At 43.7% G+C, this 24,735-nt stretch overlaps 2 protein-coding genes across 6 annotated transcripts in view; one reads left to right on the forward strand and one right to left on the reverse strand.

The window, feature by feature from the left end:
- Positions 1 to 973: 973 nt before the first annotated feature.
- On the forward strand, positions 974 to 5,574 carry LOC114439042 (transmembrane protein 106C-like). Its single transcript, XM_028410760.1, has 7 exons — positions 974 to 1,630; positions 2,273 to 2,336; positions 2,412 to 2,571; positions 2,906 to 3,046; positions 4,020 to 4,069; positions 4,164 to 4,217; positions 4,305 to 5,574. Exons 1-7 carry the CDS (start codon positions 1,417 to 1,419, stop codon positions 4,432 to 4,434), a joined length of 813 nt encoding a protein of 270 aa, XP_028266561.1. The 5' UTR covers positions 974 to 1,416; the 3' UTR covers positions 4,435 to 5,574.
- A 115-nt stretch (positions 5,575 to 5,689) lies between these two features.
- Positions 5,690 to 24,735, reverse strand: part of tns2a (tensin 2a) — a 39,405-nt gene continuing 20,359 nt past the window's right edge. For 3 of the 5 annotated variants that reach the window (XM_028408852.1, XM_028408856.1, XM_028408857.1), the window contains exons 4-28: positions 20,655 to 20,693; positions 20,229 to 20,270; positions 19,350 to 19,399; positions 19,027 to 19,210; positions 18,747 to 18,797; positions 18,542 to 18,664; positions 17,408 to 17,472; positions 16,878 to 16,961; positions 16,000 to 16,112; positions 15,587 to 15,647; positions 15,261 to 15,336; positions 14,800 to 14,929; positions 13,185 to 13,250; positions 12,618 to 12,734; positions 10,959 to 12,530; positions 10,521 to 10,686; positions 9,096 to 10,180; positions 8,886 to 9,017; positions 8,704 to 8,799; positions 8,535 to 8,612; positions 8,339 to 8,416; positions 7,877 to 8,045; positions 7,717 to 7,785; positions 7,441 to 7,470; positions 5,690 to 7,164 (exon numbers count right to left, since the gene is read on the reverse strand). In XM_028408852.1, the coding sequence (XP_028264653.1) occupies positions 7,026 to 7,164; positions 7,441 to 7,470; positions 7,717 to 7,785; positions 7,877 to 8,045; positions 8,339 to 8,416; positions 8,535 to 8,612; positions 8,704 to 8,799; positions 8,886 to 9,017; positions 9,096 to 10,180; positions 10,521 to 10,686; positions 10,959 to 12,530; positions 12,618 to 12,734; positions 13,185 to 13,250; positions 14,800 to 14,929; positions 15,261 to 15,336; positions 15,587 to 15,647; positions 16,000 to 16,112; positions 16,878 to 16,961; positions 17,408 to 17,472; positions 18,542 to 18,664; positions 18,747 to 18,797; positions 19,027 to 19,210; positions 19,350 to 19,399; positions 20,229 to 20,270; positions 20,655 to 20,693 (4,815 nt within the window). In that variant the 3' untranslated portion in view covers positions 5,690 to 7,025. The remainder of the gene's footprint in view (positions 7,165 to 7,440; positions 7,471 to 7,716; positions 7,786 to 7,876; positions 8,046 to 8,338; positions 8,417 to 8,534; positions 8,613 to 8,703; positions 8,800 to 8,885; positions 9,018 to 9,095; positions 10,181 to 10,520; positions 10,687 to 10,958; positions 12,531 to 12,617; positions 12,735 to 13,184; positions 13,251 to 14,799; positions 14,930 to 15,260; positions 15,337 to 15,586; positions 15,648 to 15,999; positions 16,113 to 16,877; positions 16,962 to 17,407; positions 17,473 to 18,541; positions 18,665 to 18,746; positions 18,798 to 19,026; positions 19,211 to 19,349; positions 19,400 to 20,228; positions 20,271 to 20,654; positions 20,694 to 24,735) is intronic. The other 2 variants (XM_028408853.1, XM_028408855.1) reach the window with 2 other exon arrangements.

Here is a 24,735-nt window from a genome sequence, read left to right on the forward strand (position 1 = left end):
AATGGCGGACTTCCTGTTGGGTTTGGAGGGGGGGTCCAAGAGACTTTTTTGTGCATCATGGGGTGATACACATGTGTGCCAATTTTCATGACCCTACTCAAAACAGGCCAGGGGGGCAGGCAGAAAAACCTATGAAAACACAACATTTTGTGTAGCCAGTAGGTGGCGCTCTGTCAAAGCCTCAATATTGTTGTATAGATGTGTTTAGGGTCAGACTCTGATCATACATGTGACATTTCGTACAGATCGGACAGAAAACGAAGAAGTTATAGAGACTTTCTGTGTCCTCAGAAATGGTCCAACTTTGAGGCCACGCCCCGGCCACACCGTAAGACTTTTGTAAGAGTTTTGGAATGCGTCTATTCCCTATGGTGTCCTGAGTGGACACGGCGAATTTCAGCTCAATCCGTTGAAGTATGCGAGGCGTGAAAAGTTTGGCAGCAGGGTCACACATCGCGAAAAATGGCCACAAACCTTCAAATGGCGGACTTCCTGTTGGGTTTGGAGGGGGGGTCCAAGAGACTTTTTTGTGCGTCTTGAGGTGATACATATGTGTGCCAATTTTCATAATCCTGTGTCAAACCGGCCAGAGGGGCTACGCGTTGGGGGCGCTATAGAGCCATTTTTATATGTGCATTTCAAAAGTCAGCAAATTTCAAAATGTTTCGGGCGAATGAATTTTTCTACCAAGTTTGGTGAGTTTTTGGGCATGTTAAGGCCTCCAAAAATGCGATCTCGGAGGGGGAAAAAAAAAAATAATCCTAAGGGTTTCAATAGGGCTCTTGCACCATTCGGTGCTCGGGCCCTAATAATGTATTTATTGTAATTTGAATATTTAGCGAAATGTGACACATTTAGAATCTGAACAGAGACAGGATCTAAGTGTGATCAATCACCTGAATGCGCCACGAGTCACGTCGGATTCCTGGATAGTTACTTTTACGCAGGGAGCTTGAAGGCATCATAGCGTGTATTTTGGTGTGACAGCAAGAGGAAGGCGCGCCGGTGCTTGGGTGTAAACACTGTTACGTGATGGCGACGCGGACGAGATTCTGGTCTAAAGGGTAAATGTAGTGTGCTGATAATAAGTTTAGTGAGGCCACACTTGGTTCCAGGCTGCGGCAGCTAATAGAGGAGTCGCTGAGCACGCTTGCTATAGCGGAGTAGCTAGCTTAGCCACGCCGAGCTGGGTTGAATTCGTTTACGCAGCGTTTTTACCCTCAGCTGATTTAGCTGTGATTGTGACATGTTATTGGCAGACACCTGGGACATTCTCTGTAAGACACAGCTGCCCTGAGTCACTTTGTTCACTTTTCGGAGGCTGAATGGCTCCTTCTCATCCACCTGCGGGCAGCCAGTAGCTAACGGGGGGAGAAACTTAGCCTCTAATCACAGGCGACATTAGCCGCCGCCGCCATGGGGACGCGATGGTCTCGTAGCGGCAGCAGTCTGTCGCTGCTTCCGGAAAGACAGAGCACTGCGCGGAGGACAGAGGACAGGGACTCCGATAATGACTCTTTGGATGGACTCGGCAGACGGGAGGACATAGCCCAGTTTCCGTACGTGGAGTTTACCGGAAAAGACAGCATAACGTGTCCAACATGTCAAGGCACTGGACGAATACCTTCAGGTGAGCAGAAACTCACAACCTGAAACTTAAATTCAGGTGAGATCAGACATAAATATTTACATGTTTAATTTTATTGTAATTTAAGAAGACGTAAAGTTTTTTTTTCAACATTCACCGTTTACACATCTACACACACGTCGATCAGCCATGGAGCACACACAACCTGGACCTCCAGGAAGTGGTCCAGAGCGATCATGATGTCACCACCCCTGGTCAAATAGTGACCAATGACGCATCAATGCGCAGATGCACATTAGAAGAGTGCAGGCTGTCATGCAGGAATGTGGACCCAGAGAGCTGACACCTCTAGTAGTTGTTGGGAGATGCCCAGCTCTGTGCCTGGCATCATCACGGCTCTCTGCCACACTGCTTACTTCAGCGCCAACCACTGATAACAGAGATAAGGCCTGTCAGTAGATTACGGCACCATGTACACGTCAATGTCAATTTTCTCAAACTTAAGGCCTTGTTGATTAATGAAGAGCTGCAACCAGTTTGTTTAATATTCAAATAAAAGGTTTTCAGGAAAAAAGCTAGATTAAATAATAAACAGCAAACTTGCTTAGTGCAGAAAACCGCTCTGCTGTCAGGGAGGAAACAATGATCAGTATGTTACGTGCACTGTTATCTCCTCCTCAACAGGCCAAGTGAACGAACTGGTTGCATTGATCCCATACAGCGACCAAAGGCTGCAGCCCCGGAGAACGTAAGTTACTGCAGAATACGGTGCTAACAGTTTGACTCGATCCTTTGGAGAGAACCAACATGCTCTGTGTTGTAGGAAGCTGTATGTGGTACTGTCTGTTGTGCTCTGCCTGCTGGCCTCTGCACTCGTGGCCTTCTTCCTCTTCCCTCGTGCGGTGGTGGTGGTGGATGATGGGTTACGCTCAGTAACGGTGCGCTTCGACCACTCCAACATGAGGGTCCTGATGAACATGACAGTAGGTCACCTCTCACAAACAAACTGCACTATAAAATGGTCAGGCATGTTGTGTTGTTTTTGTTTTTCCATGCATATGTTGATTAGTCAGATAATCTTTAATTTTCTATTTAGATAATTGATTTTTAGGCATTTTATTTAAATGTCAACATTGTCAGGTGAAGTAATAATATCATAACTATACCTTGAAAAAACTATTGAAGTCAGCTTTTTCTGCCATGTTATCATCAACATTTTTGGCAGTAGTTTAGAAAATTGCTGTTTCATATATTTACCACTTCCTTTTTGCGTTACAAATGAACTGTAACTGCTCTTCTGCTTACCCTTTTATTCAGAGCACACTCAACTTCAGCAACCCCAACTTCTTCTCAGTGCTGGTGCAGAGTGTGAGCTGCCAGGTGCTGTACATGAAAACAGTGGTTGGGACTCAGCAGCTAGACAACGCCACCACCATCCTGCCTCTCAGTGAGCGTCAGGTAGGGGAAAAAAGACACATGCTCACAAGCTGATAAAGACATTATGTCATCACGTGGTGTTCAGAGAGAGTAGCAGTTCCTGGTACAGGGTGCAGTATGCAAACAAATGTGTCCTCTCTGTAAAAAGAAGACGAAGAGCTGCTTCAATAACAAGCTGTAGACTCATGTTGACAGTTAATGCTGAAGCAATTCATTTGTCATCCAAAGGGAAAATTTGATGATGTTCTACAGTGTATTTTTCCTTTCCCAAAAAAGGACCAAGTTTGGTGTGTCTTAGGCTGCATTCAAAAGTTTTTGAATTTAACACAGTAAATACTTTTTATTTTATAAATGTCATGCTGTCAGACTGCAAACTAAAAACCAGAGTGGTGTAAAAGTTTCACAAATTCATGTTTCCATTGAAGAATGTCAGTCCTGTAGTTGATTCTGGACCCCCTTTGTCTGCAGCCTGAATATAGTCTCATTCCTCATTCCTCATTCCTACATGCCACACAGCTCCAGTTATTGAATCACACTTAATGGACTAACTGACATGTTCCTTCATAACAATAAACACATTTGTTTATTGTGGATCTCACACACAGTCTGGTGGAAACACACTTTAGCACCAGATCTGCAGCTAAAAAACACCATTTTCTCCTTTTCAGTAATGTTTTTCTACAGTCATCTTTGTCCTACCTATTAAGTGGCAGTGACAGCAAGAGGTTACTTATTTATGGATTCACTGTTAAAAGCCAATGTGCTCTGATTGGTCAACAGCACATTGTGAAGGTTGTGTAAGACATATCATATGAAACACTTAAACATTTACTTAGCCAGCTTTGTAAAACAGGTTTTTTTGTTGGCAATAGAAGCAGAATTGTTGCTTCTTTATACATCATCTGCTCTTGTTGTCACAAAACATCTTCATGTACATTTTTTTTCTGCGTGCTCCTAAACTTTGCTGTTTTTGTGATTTGTCAACCCACCACAGGTGAACTACACCATCAGTGTGGAGATCGGTCACAGTGCACCATACGTCTAGTAAGTGCCTGCATCTAATCTCTCCTCCTCTCAGTCCGCTCTAAGGTATTCCAGCCTAATAACAGAAATCATTTCTGCTGTGTTTCTTTTTCAGTGCTTTCTGCACCATGCCCAGAATCAAAGTGCACAATATTGTCGTATTTATGCAGTAAGTGTCTTAAAAGCTTTTTTTGCACTTCTGATCAGCCACATCCTGTATTTTGATTGACGTTGTTTACTTCTCACCTGTTTTCAGAACCACAGTGAAAACATCGTACATGGTACGAACGTCTCAGAATAGCCTGGAGGCGTATCGCTACATTGACTGTGGCTCCAACATCACATACCACCAGACAGCCAAGCATCACAAGCCCCATCTGCTCTAAGAGGTTGGAAACAGTGCACAGTTCAGGGTGGATTTCTGCTTTCTGTTGACAAAACCAGCAGCAAAATGCCAAGTAGTGATTGGTTTTCTAAGCTCACACAGAAAAGGTAACATGTATTTGTTGTTATTTGGAGCTACCAATGATCAGATTGTTAGAGTGCATAACAAGGAGCAGTGTGGTGAGGTGACAGAAGTGGGTCTTTTTGTGGTCGTCAGGCATCACATAGTGAGTTAATACCCTCTCATTTCTGGCATTGATCTGCAGCTGCTTCTCGTGTTCACTTGTGGCTTGAAACTTGCAGACAGCAGGAGTCACATATTCTTGTGTCAGTGAGCACAAGACATTTTTTCATTAAGAGAAAATGGCTGACATTCCCAGCCAGGAATACCATTCGTGCCCAAGCTTTAATTAACAGTGCTCTGCCTGCTGCTGCTGTAACATTATTAGAGCATTCCTCAGCTTAGCTTGAACAGCAAACACTGTGTTGACTGAAAGTTTCTGACTTTTCTTTAAAAAGGGAGCAAACCTGCTGAGGATGCAGCCACAGAGAGGAACATATTAGTTTTGCTCTAAAGTTGAAGAAGGTATTTACATATCATTGATGTTTTAAAAGAAAATTATGAATTATTTCTTCGCACCTCAGCAAATTCAGGGACTGATTTTAGATTGAGTGTGGCTCACTGAGGAGAAGGTTTTGACTTAGTTTCAGTAGTTTGAAGTTCTCACACTCCCATGAAGCTACAGGCAGCAAGGTGAGGCTTACTCTTACCTGCATCTGTTCACAGTATGTGTATTTTTCTAACAGCTCCTTTCTAAGAGATTTACAGTTTTTTGTACCTTATATTTCATTTGTGTTTTACTCAACAACTCAGTGGCTTATCAAATTTCAAAGTTCCTCCATTATCTCAAAGCCTGGAGCTGGACAGACACTTTGCCCGTCTGTCATCAGGTCACAATGGAAACAAAGCAACTGAGTGAAAGTTGTGATTGGACTTTCATTTTTAAAGGGACAGTTATTGCAAATTTCTAAAAGCTTTTTAGAAGTTTTTAAATGCAGACTATATTTTCTTGTTTGGTTCAAGTTTTTAAAAAATATTAAAGGGAATTGTAATTGAATAAAATTAATAAATAACACCAATATTTATTGTTGTCATTTGTCTTTTTTTCCTGCTATTTTCAGTAAAGGTGATGACAGAACAGTAAAGAAAATGTTGCCATTGAATCCATAATAAAAATAAACACTGAGCCAGTCAGATCTCAGGTACCACATCATTTCAGTTTAATTCTTCATTTTTTTTTGCATACAAAATAGCATAATATCCTTTTCAAACAGATGAATGTTTCCTTTTTTATGTTTTATACGCTGTCCTGTAGCTGCATGTGAAAATATATTACTACACAATATAGAGATCAACAAGAAAACAGAACACAATATATTATCGCTGTAATACAAGTAGTGTTTTTCTACCAAAACAACATAACGCACTAATGCAAATGCATAGTAAAAATAAAAGAAGCATTAAGTACAAAAATATAAATGGATAAAAAGCTTATTAATACAAGAGTGCTTTGTCTTTGGTTAAGTACGTCTGTCTTCAGGCCACTGGTTTGCTTGTGTGTTTACCTGTTTTCACTATATATTTGGTCACAAGATGTGAAGCTGTGAATGAACAGCAAACATTTCACTGCAATGCTGTGCTTTAACACTGTGTACGTCCTTCCCCATCTAGCTTTATCCCCGGTGCACATACATGTCTTTAAAAGTCGACGTGACAGTACTTCTGTCCATTGCGTAAACCTAAAATACCCTCAACAGTCAACACACACAAGCCCCTCACCTCATGCACATACACTTGTTTAAGGTTAAAACCCTCACATCCATGTTTACTTTCATTAGAGTTGTCTCGCTCTGATTAGACGTTTATGTGATTGTCGATGATTATGATTTAAGTGTTACTACTGAAGGCAAGAATGGCTGTATATATGCTGTACATACACCAGGATACCTGAACATCTCTACATAAGAAAAAGTAAATTACAACATTGGGGCTTTGGTCAAGAAAAATGTTTTTCTTTTAATAGTACAAAATATAAACACAGACTTTCTAACTATGTCTAAATGTTGGCCCACAACAGTGCAGGGAGAGATCCTTTGTGTGACCAAAAGCTGCTGTGAGCACTATTTAATCCTCCATCACACAGGGGCCGCCATCAGGTTGCACGTCCAGGTCTCAGGGAGCCTAACGGGTATGCTTATGCAGGGATTTTATGTCACCTGTTTGCCTATGGAGCTTAGGCAAACTAAAATTGGCATTAAACAAATAGAATTTTGTTTTTAGTATCTGTTTTATATGAGTGTTATCTGTTCTGCATCAGTTATCTTGCTTCATGATGGCAGCCCCTGATAGATGTGTGTCTCCTCTGAAGCCTCCTCATCCTCAGAGGAGTTGTAACTCTTTACATCATGGCTTTGAAAACTGAATAGTAAGTGGGGTAATAGTATTGTCATGACCCACACTGTAATGAAACACAAGCCCTGGCACTAATAAACAGTGAATTCCTCCTCAGTGTAGCTTCAGTTTCCTCTCCGTCTATCGGCGCTGTGACAGCATGACCTTGTTGATGAAATTGACGATGGCAGAGGCAGGCTGCTCGGGGTCGAGCTCCGCAAAGAGGTGGCAAACGTTCTCTGCCAAGCTGCCTGGCTTCTTGGCTACAAAACCAAACACCCTGAGAGGGGAAGGGGCCAAATAAGAAAGAGGATGTGAGCAGAAAACAGGAAGTGACAGTTTGTCTCTTAGACACTGCTTCTTTGTAATTGCTGACATAAAACAACCAGTATTATGTAACCTGGGCTCAGACTTGACTTTTAGATTAAACCATGTTTGCTGGAATGTTTTTTTTTGTTTGCCAAGGCTCACACACAATCTGATGCCATGCAGAGGCATTAAGCCACTGAATTCTCTCACTTCATTTCTCAGCCATGAAATCACAAACAGCACTTACTTAACAGTTGTCTTGTCTGAGTTAGTCCACCTAAAGCCAAGAGAGAGAGAGAGAGAGAGAGAGAGAGACAGAAACTAGACTCAGACAACACATACAGCCACAGCCAGCATGCCCACAAACACAATGACCTGTTACACACACACATTCAAGAGCAACAACATAATCCATGCGACAGCTCACAGCCACAAATGCGGTGAATGATCCATGGGTGCAGTGACTGATTGATCGCAGTGATCTGTTTACAGTTCTACCTGCAGCTAATAAATCATTTCCCACCTCCTATCCTTTGGGTCGACGCTGCTGAAGGTGACGCTGTTCACTGGGTAATGTCTCCTGAAGAAAACCCTGGAAACAGAAAGATCCAGATATGTGATATGACAAATTAAGAACATGCTTGGAGAACAAACTGCAGTGACCTTGACTGAAATGCTTTTACCTGCGCTGGCTGTCTGTCAGTGTGATGCCCTGCGATGTCACCTTGAACTGGACTACAGTTGCTGCCGGACGTGGGCTGCGACCCAGTGTGGCATCTGTTGCCTTGGCGATGGCCTGGGGGCCAGTCAGAGACTCTGTTTCCACTGAGTTTAAGTAGAGGACATTACAGGCTGAGGAAACAGGGATGGACAGAGGGGTGAGATGCTGCTGTACTGCAAATATATTTCCTTTACTTAGTTTTACATGTTCAACATCTCTGATGCCATTTGCGAAGCTGCACTTCTGCATTTGCCTCAGTTTTAGCCCTGTGTTACCACTTTGTAAAATATAAATATAACAAGCTTTAATTAAACATCTGGGATCTAATCTTCCACACAGTATGTAACACACAGCAATGAGATTTAGACAAAAACCTGCAACACAGCAGTGAGTGAAGACAGACAAGGCAGGATGGGGAACTCACCTGCTCCCTGCTTCAGCAGGTCTGCAGCTGTGCTGATGTTGCTGACTGGTTGAACCTCCTGCACCTCTCCTATCAGATCTAACACACCGACATAAAAAATCAATCATGTAACAGGAGTATTGATTTTGTTTTTTGTTTTTTTGTTTAGAAAACACATTTTTTATAATGGGAGCCTTCAAAAACAGACAGAACCAACCTCTCTCTGGGATTTTAAGAGCACAGGGTAAAGAGATTGGAGTGATGGAGTGCTGGTAGACTAATGCAGACAGACTCCCTGTGGAAAACAGTAAAAATATTTACACTGAAGTATAAAAAATACACACATCATCCTGAGGTTAACACTGAACTAAAAAACAAAGACTTACCAAAGTAAGGCTCATTCTGACACCCTTTAATCTTGACTCCTCGAGGGCCTGTTTCTATTAGGAAATGCCTGACAAGCTGTTCCAGAGGGTCGCTCACTGTAAGAGAACAGATACACTGTTAATATAATAAAGCAGCTGAACAGGTGGAAGAAGACGAGGCAAAGTTGTCATGGTCATGTTACCTTTGCTGCTGTGGTTGTTGACATTAGGAGGAGGTGTAGCCACCTTCAGGGCGAGCCCATACGCCCCCTGGAAAGAGTTACTGTCTCTGATCAGGAAGGTTCCTGGTTCTCTCTCCTTCAGCGCTGCGATTGCTACAAAAGCACAAACACCAGAATTTTATATCTGTAAATCATTAAAACAAATAAAGATGTTTTACTCAAAAACCTCACCTTGCTCTCTAGAGATACCAGGTTTGTACCAGAACCTCGAGCTGTCCTGGACAAACTTCACACTAACCCTGTGCGCTGCCTCAGCCTCTACATCATTTTGCCCAGCAGGGGGTGCAATTTCCCCCACAGTGGGAGAGAATGTGACGTGGTGCTGATGCTGGGTGGTGCCGGTGGTTGAGGGAGGGACATGGCCCACAGATGGTCTCACTCCGTCGCCACCTGACTGGGCAGGTGGATGACGTTTCTCTGGCAGAGGCGGCTGCGGGTGTGGAAGCGGGATGGAGATGGTGGAGTAGTTGGAGTAGGAGGCTGGGTGGAACTGTGGGGTGTGAGCAGAGTAGCAGTTCCTCCTGTTAGTATCAAGAGCAGTGCTGTGCTCCATGGCTGGGTAGTGGTGATGGGGAGGTCCATATTGCTGCATGTGATTTGGGTGGTGCTGGTCTGACCCACTCAGCATCAACCTCCTACCAAGGGTGGCAAAGCCAGGAACTGGGGTGTCAGAGACAGGGGAGCCCTCCATGCTGTTAGATGCAGGCTGTGGGGAGGATGACACAGGAGCAGATGAGGTGTTGGTGGGTTTGGGGGCCTCTGGGTGATGCTCCCTGGTTGGCGAAGACCCGTTGACTTGTGTTGAAGTAGGATGAGTGACACCTGGTGAGACTTGAGCTTGGGTCTGGCTCTGAGGCACAGCAGAAGGCAGAGCATTGCCCTCTGAAGGACTGATGTTCTGGAGAGTGAGAGAGCCTGTTTGTGTATCTGGTGCAGGTGAAGCATGGACAGGGGAAGAAGGAGCCTGGTTTGATGGTGTTGTTGTATCTGGTCTACAGTGCTGCTGTTGGGGAGAGGTGGGGAGCGAGTCTGTGGGGGCAGAGCAGTGGTTGGCAGGTTCTGTTTGTGAAGGTGTGGCTGTTAGTGGCTGGGTGTTTGGAGTGACCGGCTGCTCGGTGCTCCTACTTTGGCTTTCTGGAGATTCTTGGGTGACATTTTTAGCATGATAATGTTCGTCCTGAGGCTGGGAAGCCTCACAGTCACTGCCGAGGATGTCTGTGGTCCGGATTTCATACTCTCTGCCTCCTGGACTGGGGCTTATACAAACAGACAGGAGGATTACTGTAAGATAACTGGGGCTTGTATGCATAAGAAATGTATGCAATCCATTGGTGCTAACATCCACATTTAAACAAGTATTATAAAAGCTAGAAACATGTTGTCTCTCCCAACATTAGAAAAAGTAGGAAAACGTATAATAGCAGGTATAAATTTTCAGGATCAAGTTCCTGATCATTTATACCTGAACATTTATATTATTCACACTGGATGTAAATGGATCTCAGGCCCCAACAAAGGCCTGTTAGTATTTGCCTCTGGCTCAAATGTCATCACCCACCAACTCCCTTAAAGAACCATATTTTATAGGTGGAATACCTTTCCTGTGTGCGTAGAGGGCTGCTGGTGTGGACAGGAGTGGGCGGTCCAGACATGTCAGACGGCGTGGAGCATGCAGCATGACCGTCTCTGTGGACCCTCTTAAAGGAGCCATGAGTAATGTGATCCCTCCAGCCCACACTCTCACCAGAGCTACGAAGGCCATCTGAGAACAGAGGGGAACAATGGAGCACATTTATAAAAAGTTACCTCAGTAAACATGGTTAGTATCAGCTGGGGACATATGACGCCAGCTGATACTTACATAGGCGCCCTGCCAAAATTCAGATATGGTCACTGGTGAGAGGTAATATGTAAGGCATGTGTCTACTTACACACAGATTTTCAGTGCATGCTGTTGCTGATTATGAATGATTTATTCCCTCTATATTCCCATTAAATGAAAACACATTATTGAGTGTCTCTAATGTGACTCACCAGTGTGTGAGTCAGAGCTGTATGACTGCTGTGAGTCTGGATGGTGATGATGGTGGTTGTGCTCTGTTGGCCCGTTGCTATGGCCGCAGGGCCCCGTCATGGAGGAAGCAGGAGGCAGTGGTGAGGTGGACTCAGACTGGTAGCCTGAAGCGTAGCCCCTGCTCTCAGACGGCGAGGGCTGGTATGGTGAGCAGGGGCACACCTGACGTGGCGTTTGGTAACCGCTGCTGCTGCTGCTGTACTTCAGATCCAGGTGCGAATGAGCATGGGATCTTGATGCCTCTGGGTAAGCTGGGTGACCGGATGGTAAAGGATCAAAGGCGAAGGCGGGAAGATCGTGCCCCTGTGGGCCGTAGGAAGCTACGGTGGCTCTCCGGTGCCAATATTCAGCCTCTCTCTCCCTCTCCCACTGCAGCTCAGCCTCCCTGTCTCGCTCCCAGTGGAGGGACAGCTCCCTGCCTCGTCTCAGCCCAGGATCCCTCTCCCAGTGGAGCTCCGGCCCTCTGGGTAAATCTGCCTCCCTGGCTCTTCTGAGCCCCACATCCCTCTGTTGTAGCTCCGCCTCTCTGTCCCAGTGAAAGCTCTCGCCACGTTCCAATCTCAGAGTGTGATAGGCTGCCGAGTCTTCTCTCCTGATGCTGCAGTCCCTGCAAGGACACGCAGGGGGCGGCAGACCATCCATTATCATTATATCGTGGTAGGTGGGGCTGGTGGAGGGTTTGGGGTGGTGTGGGTGGGGATGGTGGTGGCTGTGAGCTGGAGGAGGGTGATGGTAAGGTGGGTATTCATCTTCGCGACAGCAGAGGCGACCCGGGGCAGACAGGGGGTGGTGATGTGGGTGGTTGTGAGGGTGAGGGGTCAGATCGGGTGATGGATACGGACACATATGTCGAGATGAGGGAGCCTCTGAGCAGGAGCGGTGTAGGTAGTGAGGAGGGCCACTCTGACGGTCCCACACCAGATCTGGAGGTGGGAGGGACTGGTGGGAATGTGGAGTGTAGTGCTGGCACAGATCCATGTGTGACGGAGGAGCAGCTGGGTTGGGACTAGCAGCAGGGGTCGCCCCGTGGTGCCCATTGGTGCCAGGAGCTCGGTCGAGGCAGTAACCATTAGGCATTAGGAGCGTGCGGTCACAGCCTGGCTCGGCACAGCGCTGTGACCGGTAACCATCTCGGCAGGAGCACGACCGGTTGAGCCTCAGTGTGGCTGTTCTCTCAGAGGGCAAAGAATCTCCATCATCCAAGATGGCAGTTTCTCGCTCTCCATCTCGGTTCCCCTCAATGCCTCCAAGAAGACGCTCAAGCTCCTCCCTTTCCTGTCTGGTTGGAGGTGGTGGACGAATGGGCTCTTCCTGGTGGTCAGTAAGCATAGATGATTGGTTCAGATGGAGGGTGTGGGCTGAGAGGGCAGAGTCAGAACAATGGGCGATGAGATGATCGGGTCTATCTTCTGCAAGGCCTGACCCTGGGCTGCTGCCATTAGTGGACGTGAGAGAACCAGAGCTGGGGCCTCTGCGCTTCTTTATCTGAGCATACAGGCTGCCATCCACAGGACCTCTGGTGTGGGCAATATCTGAGAGAGAAGATCAGAGATGGACTGTTGGTTAAGGGCCGGACTGATATTTCCTGCATTCCTCCACTAAGATATAAAAACAGTTACCCTCCAGGCTGTCCTGGTATCGCTGGTTGAAGTTCTCATAGGAATCCCAGCGAACAACAGGGTCAGCAGTGTTGTAGTCAACTGTGACAGCCGGGTCATTCTTATAGTATTCACGGCCTGAAAGAAGACACATTTATTTGACATTCCAATGGAGAACATACGTTTTAGGTTTCTACACTTCCTGCATTGTTTTGTACTGATTTCCCCCTTGTTTTTTTCCTCCCCTCTGTTGAATGTTAGTGTGACTGGATGTGTGTGTGTGTGTTGTCTTCAGAGCCAGTAAAGGACTGGGCAGCTCCTGATCACCTGGCTGATCAGGCACACCAGAAACTTATCAATTCGTCAGCTCCACTATAAGAATCCTGGTCTTCTTGTCCATCCAGTTTGTTCACACCCATGCCAACTTCTCTTTTTTTTTGCTTGTAATGTTTTTGCCTTTTTAGATTTTGTTACCTGATCTTCTTTTGTTGGTATCTTTCAGCATTCCCTTTCCAGTGTCTTTGTTCTCGTTACCACATTAATACCCATTTAACCCCCTGATGAAGCTTTTTAGGCAAAACTACCAACCTTTGGTTCTCTCAGGTCCAGATGAGAAGACAAACTCCACCGTAGCATCAGATGGAAAACGCTCATCTGAGCAGAAAGACAAAAAAAAATGCTTCATGAAAAAGAAATAATAAAAAATAATTAATGTATGACTTTGCTTATGTATGTTCCAAATTGCAGTCTAATAATTCTGTATTCATATCTAATCACACTTTTGATATGTGGGGAAACCCCCAGAAAGGAAACCTGTATATCAAACGTGCTAATACCTTTTACAGATGTGTTTTGAGCTGCATGAACTCACAGCGGTGTGTTTATGTACATTTCTAATGCTTCATTTAAAGTAATGGATCGACTGCTGCATTGCCTCATACGTATTCTGTCATTTAAGGGAAAGCAAAACCAAGAAGGAAATGGAGTAATGATCATATATTTTGGACATTAAGCAACAGATAAGCACGTATTAGGTATCATTTTCCATCTCTGAGGGATGGTTAAACACTGGCTGTGGAGTACAGCGCAGCTCAATCTCACTACGCTCTCCTCCAGGGAGCTGTTATTACGTCTAGGATGGGGATTAAGCTGCTACTACTATTTAGGGATTTATTTCACCACGATATTATGAGGCCAAACCACTGTGAATACATTCCCACAATGCCAGTTTAAAGAGCTGCTATTATGTCAGTTAGCTGTAAGTGGTGATTATCCTACCACCATTAACAAATTGTGCTTGAATGACAAGTATCCGAGAAAGCCAGGGAATAAGAGAGCTATATCATTTTGTTGTTGTAAATTTAAAATGGGACTAAGAAACAATTTATGTGAGAAATGACCTAATCTCTACTCTACCTAATTTGTACTCATTGTGGATTTGTGTGGTCACCCTCCCTTCTTACCTGTGCCCTTCTTTTGGATTCCAAAATCAGACTTTATAACAGTCTTATATGCCATCTCTTAAATTCATTCTTGCCTTGGTATCTAAGACCAGAAGCCCTAAAACATTAACTGTTGTCTCCATAGTCATACTGAGAGGTGTTTTAAGTCTCCATTCATTAAAAAAAATCCTCCTCTTAAGCAGCTTAATGTTTCATTGCTGTCTGGTGCTGAGCATGAAGTGTATTTTTTTGTGTTTCTCTGTGAAACACCAGCCTGCTGCTGCTGTTTTCCATTAAAGCAAGGAAAACACTTGGATGTACAGTAGATCCAGCTGTAGCCACTGTACTTGGCCCATGTCACACCAGGATACTGGATTTTAAATGAATACTGAGGAGAATGGTTACAGGATTTCTAGATATTGCCATTATTTTTTTATCAGATAGAATCCAACTAAACAATCTTGTACGTATTATGGGATTGATAATGTAATAGGCAGACATAATGGAGATTTGTAGCTCATTCAGCGGGCTGTGCTGCAGGACTAAACATGTCTGTCTGTAAGTTAGATAAGGAGCAGTGAGGCTAATGTGTTTCTTGCAGGCTGTAATGGTACTGAGTTCTATATTATTTGATTTTCTGTATTAAAATAAGATCTCTGTTTAAAAATATAAGCAGCATCCCACACCCAGGGTGTGGTGAAAAATATGCACATACGATCCCTTCTGGTCTGTAACACAGGGCCAGTGACAATTCAACACACCAGTACAAGCTTCATCCAGCTCCCCTTTGCCAAACCAGAGCTGGGCCCCATGGATGGTGCAGGTGTGGAACTGCAGCCTGAACACGGTGTCTCTGTCAGCAGTCTGGGCTCGCCTGTGGTAGCATTTGACCTGCAGAGGGCGGCAAAGAGGCAAGATAAACATGCATGTGGGATAATAGCAGGCCTTTGTGTTGAGTGACACCTACATGTCTGAAATAACTGAGTGCACAAAACGGACTAATTATGATGCCTTGTTAACAAAGTAACAAAACCCTTCAAAAATGATATTACAGAGATGAGTTATGGGAACACTACCAAATAAGGCTGCAGCTTATGTGTACGTCAGTGCTTTGTTGTTGGAATTCACTGAAGATAAATGAAGTCATTAAATCGTGATTACACCCCCCACCACCCATATCTGCGGGTCATCTTGTTTGTCATATCCTTTCCGTATGACTCACCATGATGTCACCCTTTAGCAACAGTGCTGGTTCGATGGTCACACACAGACGCCTGCCTCCAGTGCCTTGAAGGTCACTGTGGACAACAAAGTTTACACAAACACTGTGTTACATAGATACCAAATTATGTTGACTACAATTTCCTTTATTTTCTATTATTTATAACCTGTTATTCACATTGAGGTAAACAATCTGGACTGAAGATGAAAAACTGTGTGTAATTTATTTTAATTAGTCTGTGATGGTGTAACCTCATGTTATGAAAGAAAACACCTCAATACACCCAAGCTTATCTGTTAGTGTCATTAACAGCAAGGCAGACTCACTATATGCCTGAAGTGTAGACCAGCTGCATGGACTGGTAGATCTTCAGGAAAGGGTAGTAACCTGGAAGGACGAGAGAGAATTTTAGACACAGCGAACATTATCAACTTGGGAGACAGAGGAATGTGCTGACAGCCATTCCCTCCTTGTGGACTTGATCATCTGATTAAAGATAAACAGCTGAGTGTGTGTGTGTGTGTGTGTGTGTTGGGGTAGAGGGTGAATATGACCATCTGTGGTATCTGCCTTCAATAACACTGCAGCAATTCAGGAGGGAGGAGCACCCTGCCAAGACTAACATCACATCACATATACATTTTATCTGCCTACAAATACACATTGGTGAGATTGGATGGGTATTGGCATTAGCAAAGGCAGAATTGAGTTTAGTGCTTTTGTGGGACAAAAAACTCACCTCCTTCGCCCTGGAAGTTTGGCAGTGAAGGTATGAGGACCTGGTGGAGGAAGAGAGGGCTGCTGTTCATCTTGATGGCCCCGGAAAGAAGGCCTCCAAAATAATAGATATACCTGACAGTTTCAGAGGGAGATTCTTATCACATAAAATGATATGAGACAGAATAACAATAACAGATGTTGACTGAGCTCAGCAATAAACATTTATGACTTTTGAAGAGATGTAAACAGCCCCAGAGCAGATAATACTGCTGTCAGAAAAACACCAACAGCGGCTTAATACTCCACCTTCTCTGGATTTTCTTTATTGCCATAATAAATTCTTTAAAGTTGTTGTTTGCTATTTTAGAGAATTAGCTGGAATTTTTGCTGAAAGTTTGCTGAGAAGATTGATACCATAAATGTCTGTACATTAAATTCTATCTAATTCTATTAAATTTTCTGTCTTTATTTTATGCTAAGCTAAACATGTAGCATCGTATTTTCCCCCTCATATGTGATGATATGTTAACATTACACTAAAATAGCCTCTTGCTTTTGAATTTCTATTTTTTTGCAAGAAAAAGTCTTGGTGGGGACTGAAGCCCACTAGCACTAGCAACTAAAACATCTAAATGGAATTCAGCCCTGATTCATTTTATTATTTACACCTGTTTTTATCCTACATGTCAAAACATCAACCTGAGGCTAAAGATAAATTTAATCCAGTACTTATGAACAGCTTAAAGCTACAAGTTGCTTTCTGTTTCTTTTCTTGTAAATAGGATGTGAGCAGGATGGATTTAATAATCTCAGCTATGATGTGGGATACCCACAATCACCCCTTGGCCCCACTTCACCCACTCCCCGTTTCCTCTCAGATCATCCCGTGGCCTCTACCTGTTTTGGGATGGCTGAAGGGAAGAGGACACCTTATCTTCACAGAACTTCCTCATGGCGAGAGTACTGAGAGCCTGGTCCGCCCTGCACACAAATGCACACACGCACAAACACACACACAGACACACACACACGGACACTCTTTCAGCCAAAAATTTCTATCATGGGATTTACACCAGACTCTCTAGATGCCAGAAAGTACATGGAGAGGATACAGCTGGCATTGGCCACAGGATAAGCTAGTTTCCACTGTTCCCGTTCAGAATCCACAGGGCTTAATTTATCAAAAGACTTATCACTAAAGTCTGAATGGAACTCATCATCCGCCACATCGTACTTCAACCTGCACACATCAGTCTTCGTGAACATAAAATGGTCGTGCACATCTGAATAGCAGAATTTAAATCCAATATGTTTTTGTATGTCAGTTATAAAAAAAGAAACCTTTAATGTGTTCCATGTGTGGATATTTTGATGAACAAGAAAGAATGTCAGTTGTGGCTTTGGACGTGTCCAACACACACACTCACCCTGCCGAGATCTTGCTGTAGTGCATGTAGGCCGCAATAATCACGCCAGTTTTACCTTTGTTGCCCTGCAGGAGGGAAAAGGAACAACAAGGACTGATGAGCTGATTTCATCTTAAGGCACTGCATTAAGATTTTGTGCAGCGTTGTCACAGAAAAAGGCAAGATGGAGGCAAAAGCAGGGACATGGAAAAGCTGTTTGAGTTCAAATTAAAAAGCTCCCTGTGGTGTTTTTTTCCACACTGGGTGCTCTGTACTTCCTGACACATTCCAAAGACATTCCGGCTCTGAATTCCTTATGTGACCCCCTTCCAGATAGCAGTAGGAAGTACTGCACCTCTACGCACCCAGCAACAAATTAAAGCTTGTTTTGCAGAGTGGCGCGTCTCTCGGTGGAAGATTTCACATTGACAACAACTTGTTTATTCTCGTTTCTGGCGTGATCTGCATGCTGGCAAAGAATTGCCTGTGGCTGGAATGTTCTGGAAAGTCAGAAGACCACAGAAGTAGTCTGGTTTTAGGATTTCAATTCTCACTCTCATTTATTATTCTCACCAATAAATAAAAGACACAGACAAGCCGTGGGAGCTCAGCTACCCTCAGCAGTGCTGCTTGGTTGTAGTTCAAGCTGCCACTGAAAGGATGATGCAGTTTAAATGAATCACTGAGTGATGTATGAAGTTAAATGACAAGTGTACAAAGTTTAATCTTAGTTGTACAGTTAATCTGTTGGCACAGGTGGAAGGAGTTCATTGAATGATGCGGTACACTGTAATTTTGGTCAATTTAGGTTAAGTTATGTTTTACCAGCAGCATCATTTATTATATTATTTCTAAGCTGTGGTGAAATTATGTTTATGTTCGAATGGTAGATAGTTTATTGTTGCTGTGTTCCTGAATGGTTCACTCCACCACTGTGTGATTTATTGGAAGATTGTTGCTATGGACACGGTTCTGATATGAATACAGGTGTAAGGTTGTAATAAGTTGGCTGAGCTGAATCATATTTGCACTTTTATGTTGCAACATTGTTAGAAATTGCTCTTTTGAAAGATGCAGCCACATCTGCCCGTTTCAGAGCCTGGGAAACAGTGGGATGCCCGCCTGAAAACCCTGCTAGCACCCCTGAACTCTGACCTTGCAGTGCAGGACCACCACGTGCTGGGGGTCTGAGGTCAGCCACGTCTCCATGGCCTTACATATGGCGCAGATCTTATCCAGTGGAGGGGCATGGAGGTCAGGCCAGCCAAAGTCATGAACCTGGATGGAGACGAGGAGAAAAATATTCTATCAGAAAACTCTCAACGTCAAGCTATTACAACTACAGGTGGTAGCACTGTACCTTTGGATTTAGCCGGCTGATATCGTGGCGCCTTTCAGAGAGATTCAGGAGCTGAAGGAGAAAAGTTTTTTTATCACTGTCTCACTGCAGCTAGCTATCATTTGAATTATTTTATTGTAGGCATGACAGAAAAAACAAATAGACTGCTTATTTGTGGGTTGTGGGTCTATTCTGTGGCTGTATGCTAAACTCTATTGTGCAAGAAGCAACATCAGGAGGGAGGTAAAGTCACCACAGACAAACTATAATTACTGTGTGTGTTATATTGCTGCTCCCTTACCAGAAACTTGTCCTGGTGCTTGGACTTGAGCATGGCAGCCACCTCCTTCAGGTTGATCTGGTATCGCTGCTCTTCTAGCTTCGGAGGGAAGAAGACGGAGATGATCCTCTCGGTGATGTAGGTCAGGTCGAAGTCGTAGTGGCGCTCCATCACTCGCTCCATCACGCGGTCCACGCTGAAGCTCCTGGAGATGCAATGCATGAGAGGAGAGAGAGAGAGAGCAAGTGTACGTTCAGAGCCAAGTGCAAAGCAGTGACATTATTATATTTGTATGAAATTATTTCTGAGGACATGATATGAACATAAGAAATGAGGGAGGCTACCTCGGCAGGGTGTTTCTCTGTTTGGTGTAGGTTAAAGACTTGGTGGATCCCTGTGGAAAAACAAACAAACAAAATACATTCAAAACATGACGTATCCATAACTGATGTTGTTTGTATTTATTTTTTTGCTGCTAGGATGGCGAGTGTGGTGTTTAAATGCAGGTTAAGGTGACAACTACATAAAATCATAGTGCTGTAAAAAGATCGAAAATTAATTTGTACCCAAGGGTCACTGCCAATCTGGGCTGGAACTCATACATATCCCTGACTACTGCAGAGTCATGTGACAGAATCTGATGTCAAGGGTATGTTTATCTTCTTTTCTGACAAATCATCTTTGCAAATATCATTATTACATTATTTTAAACATACATTATGCATTAACTCCAGATGTTTTTTCTTTCAGTGAAATGTTGACCAACACAACAGCTCATCATGTCAGTGAGTACCCACAGCTCCTCACATGACACCCGTGGATCAGCGATGAGCAGTCTGTTTGAATCAAGTCTGACTATTAAAGACAGATGATTGATGTCTTGATCATGGTTTAATAGAACAGGCAGGTTAAATTTGTTGAAGACATTTGAGTTTCCATCTATATGAGTCACTTTGAACTGAATGACTTCATGGTGTATGATGAATCCTGCAGCCTTCAGCAGTCATGAGCTTCAGGATTTCTTCTTCTCTTTGATTTGTTTAGTACATGCTAAATCATGTTCCGTAAAGCCACAAATGTCTTTTCCCTGGCAGGTTTAGAAGTTTCCAGCACAGACAGCACGACACCGGGGACATGAAGGGGAAAGGTGGAAGGAAAAGGAAGGTAAAGAGAGAAAAAAAAGTAAAAAAAAAAGAGCATGGAGGTTGCAGAGGTGTGCTCACCAGGTGTTGGATGTGTCGAGAAGAAGCGGGTCCTCTACGCTGCTGGATGGCAGGAAGAAGCCAGGGTGAAGGACACAAGCGAAGGATTGTAGGGCAAAGGAGAGGAGGAGGAGGAGAAAGGGGAGAGAAGAGGAGGCAATACAGAGGAAGGAAAACACAGTTAATTACACAAACAGACTTACTAATGGATAAACATTAAAACTTCCTATAGCAACTATTTTTGTTTCTCCTCTGGACTGAAATCCTGCAGCGCTCCAGGAATGAACCGAGCTCACACCAGGGCTGAGGGCTCAGCTTTCCAGAAGGAATTCAGCAGGAGGAAACCATACGGTGGTTTTTGGGGAACCATACCTTCTAACTATGTATAGACAAAGCGGGAAAACATATCATGTACACACAGAAGATAAATAAATGACAAGGACTTACCAGGTCATTGGAGGGAGGTGGGATGCATGAAGAGGTCACCTGGAACACACAAAAACAGACCCGTCTGAATACAAGACTGACTCTCTCTCTCTCTCTCTCTCTCTCTCACACACACACACAAACACACGCATACCAAAACAAGAAAAACAAACATCCTCTTTGCTTTAGGACAGGGTGATGGGGTCAGAGTTGAGAGATGATTAAAAGCAAATGCTTCCTCAGATTATTGGATAAAGATGGAGGAATCCACAAATATTGCAAATACTATAGAAACACACAAACACACATAAATGTCTTATACATATGTCAGAAATGAACTGAATGTTTTGGGGACCTGGCACACACACAGCTGGTATATGTTGGTGAGAGGGGTCACTCTGATTGACTAATGATAAGGCCAAAGATGGGTAAAAATATTGGGATCAAAATATTTAACCACCAAATTTGACAGTCTGTTATTCTTGTACAGATAGCCAAATATGTATCTCCACTTGTCATGCACAGCTGCCCATACAAGATTGAGTTCCCAAGTACCAGGCAGCTTCGCAGAGCAGACAGGGGAAGCAACACGCAGACAACACTACACGATGATTAATGTAAAACAACTTGGATGCACTCAAGTATAAGTAAAGTGTGATTCATGCTTTAGAGTGTGTTTACCAAATGTTAAGTAGTATGTCTAAATGTGAAGCCAAAAAAACACAGCCACACAGCTGCAGGAGCACTGAGACAGAACCGCACACACACACACAGACCCACACATCCGATTCCCATGTCTGCTATGGGCCTTCAGGTCAATGAACTGTGACCAAAGGAAGCAGGAGCTGAGCAGCAGCCCCAAATGAAGGGGGGGGGGGGGGGGGACAGCCATGCTTACGTAATACACAGCAACACATGGACACACACACGTGCTCACACGCAACACACAGTGTTCCAGTTAAGCAGCCCTTTTTAAACTGTTTATTTGGATACAGGAAAAGGGCAAGGGCTTGTGTATATCTCATTGTGAACAAAGGGGAAGTGTCAGCGCGGTGTCTGAGTGTGTGTTGTACTGTACCGCTTTGTTTTTTTTTGTAACTTTCTTTAGCGTGAAGCATAGTCACTTCTACGTAACTACGGACATCAACAGGAAGGCAGAGGAAGAGATAATGAGCTAAACTGAGACACACCATGTGTGACAGGCTCAGGTTGAACAACAGCTATTAAATGACTAAGTGGACGCTGTTCCTGTATGACTGTATGTCTGGAAATGAATGCTTCCCTCGAAAAGGACTGAAACTAAACTATTATCTCGTCTAACACTCTCTAGCCAGGGTTCTGTCAGAAATTTTTAGGGTATAATTTTCACAAACTGCATAAAGTAAAATTGTTCTGTGTGAGGACACAGTGACCTTTGACCTTTCACTAAGGGCTTGTATCATTCCTGTTTTTCTAGGGCTTAAAATGTACACTGTTCAAGGAAATCTGATGGTACTGTTGGGAAAAAAGGCATTTCTATGAGCTTCTAACAAGGCAAATCAAAGCCTTATGGGATCATCTACTGGTTCCAGTTTCCAGTCTTGGAAAAGGTCCACATTGTTTCAACTTTCCAGTTGTTATGGCTACAGCTACCCAATTTTGCCTGTGTACCCTATACTGCTTTCACTTCTGAGAGCAGTATGAATCAGACTTTAGCACTTTTATCAACTGATTTTCCCCCCTCTTCTCCTCTATTTATTCTTCTACATCCCTCTCTCCTCTTGCTCAGTGAAGAGGTCTGCTAAAGCCAGAACAAACACACCACACTGCACCAGATTCCATCTCCCTGGGCCAACACTTACGCACAAACTTCCTGCTTAGAGCCCTCCACCCATCTCTCTCTCTTTGCTTTTCATCCTTTCTCTTACCTTTTTGTATCTGTTCATTACTCTTCCTCTATCCTTTCCTTCTTCTCTGTGTTTTTTTCTGAAATTCATCCTAACCACTCAGTTTCTTCCTTTGTATATCACCTTTTCATCCCAGTATTTCCTTCCTCTTTCTTCGCTAATCTGTTTCTAACAAAATCCTTTCCTGTTTGTCTTCCTCTCACCTCTCCAACTTCCTACCTCCATCCAAATACTTGGCTTAAAATTTTCCACCCTGATACATCCTCATGGTCTTTGTCTATTGAGTGTCTGTGTACCAAAAGGTCACAGGTTTGATCCTCCACGTCCATCAGTAACCAATATCATTGACAAAGACTTGTGCTTGTTATGACTTGCTGGCTACATGCCCCGATACAAAAGTTGCTTAAAAAGACTTCAAATTGACCAATATGACCAAAATAACAAATCAATACTTTGCACAGTGTCCCCCTGTTTCATCTTTTTAGGAGGGACCAGCTCCTTCTTATCTGGGCGTTTTGTTTTGCTGCAGTGGACCTGGCTCCTCCAGCCCCTAACATAGTCTTTGATCCATCAAAGCCAGGAGAAGCATAGCAAATGGATAATGCACAGCTCTCTCCTCTCAACGCATGGCTTAAGAGCTGTGGGCTTTGAGAGGGATAACTGAGGGCTGAGGTAGTGGCCTTGGTATGTTATTAGTGTGAGAAATGGGTATGTGAGGGCAATGTTTGCAAAACCCTGTGAGTGTTCGAGAGTGGTTCAATGTGTCCCTGTTAATACCTTATAGAAAGACAAGGCACTTTTATTATGTTCTGTTTGGGACATATGAATCTACTTGTTGTTTATTTTTATGCCTAACTCAAAAATGACTCTTATGAGAGTGAAATAAAAATGTAGAATATGTTTCACTTTCAACCCCATTTGCTCCGCACTCTCAACCAGTGTCATGGGGCCGAAGCTTTTCCAGCTGTCTTGAAGGAGTTCACACATATGCTGAACACTTGTTGGCTGCATTCTCATCACTCTACCACTCATCTTAAACACGCCCAGCTGGGCTGCTGGTAGCTGACTTTAAAACTGGACATGTCTCTGCAGAAAAGAGAATTCTATATGTGATGTGCGGATTCTTGGTGCAGTTCTTTCTTTGTCATCTTGGCCACTAATTCTGCACAGAAATGCATTTTTTGATAAGATTCACAGAACCAGGCATGATATAAAAGGCTAGAAGAGCATCTGTGCAGTGAGAATTCATAGCTGCACTGAGAGATGTGTACTAACACGTCATAGTAACTGCAAACTGTATATTTGTGTACAAAGCAAACACAACCTGATCCAGATCCTGATCAAACCACGTCTGTTCCTTAGTTACATTTGACCGCTGCTCTCATGCAGCATTGCCTTTGATGGTCAGCCTCAGGCCTAACGGTCTGCCCATTCCTTCAGCTCCCCTGGGAGAGCCAATCAGAGAGCACTGATGAAAGCTGCGATGTAACAGCAGTGAAAGCCGGCGCTGGCCGTGACCTTGTGTGCTTTCATCATCACCATCATCAGGAGAAGACGACTGCAGGCGGGGGGACACAGAGGTGTATTACAGTAATAACACCCCAGAGCAAAACTTGATTGTAAGAACGGTGGTGATGTAACAGGTGTGTTCCAGTGGGACATGTTGTTATAACACAAGTTTCTTTCTTTCTGCCTATCTTTAGTTTTAGTTATATGTTATATGTTGCGGAGTGAAGAGTAACGCAATTTCGATTCTCTGTATGTCCAGCACATATAGCAGATTTGACAATAAAGCTGACTTTGACTTTGACTAGTATTCTTGGCTATTGTTGATAAAAATGACCAAACTTTCATTAGCAGGCAGCCATATCCACCTCTCAAATGCGTCCTGGACTATGGTGGTACCATAAAGAAATCAACAGGTGGACACAGGGATGCTTGACTATCCTTGGCAATACTGTCATGTCTTCTCAGGTAAATTCTCTGTGTGTGTGTTTTAAAATGAAATGATAGCTGTGTGAGCAGCTAATTAGGATGACAAAGCATTCTCTGTCCAGCACAGAGGAATTCATTTATTATACTTTAGTGTCGCAAATTTTATGTTTTAAGCACTAACATAAGAAGTCTTTCAGAATATCTGAAATATTCTCCAAGCCACCATGGAAAACTGAACTTTTACTACTATTGCTTAAAGTCTAAGTGAAACCTTTGTTAAT

Source organism: Parambassis ranga, chromosome 7 (assembly GCF_900634625.1).
Source record: "Parambassis ranga chromosome 7, fParRan2.1, whole genome shotgun sequence".
NCBI lineage: Eukaryota > Metazoa > Chordata > Actinopteri > Ambassidae > Parambassis > Parambassis ranga.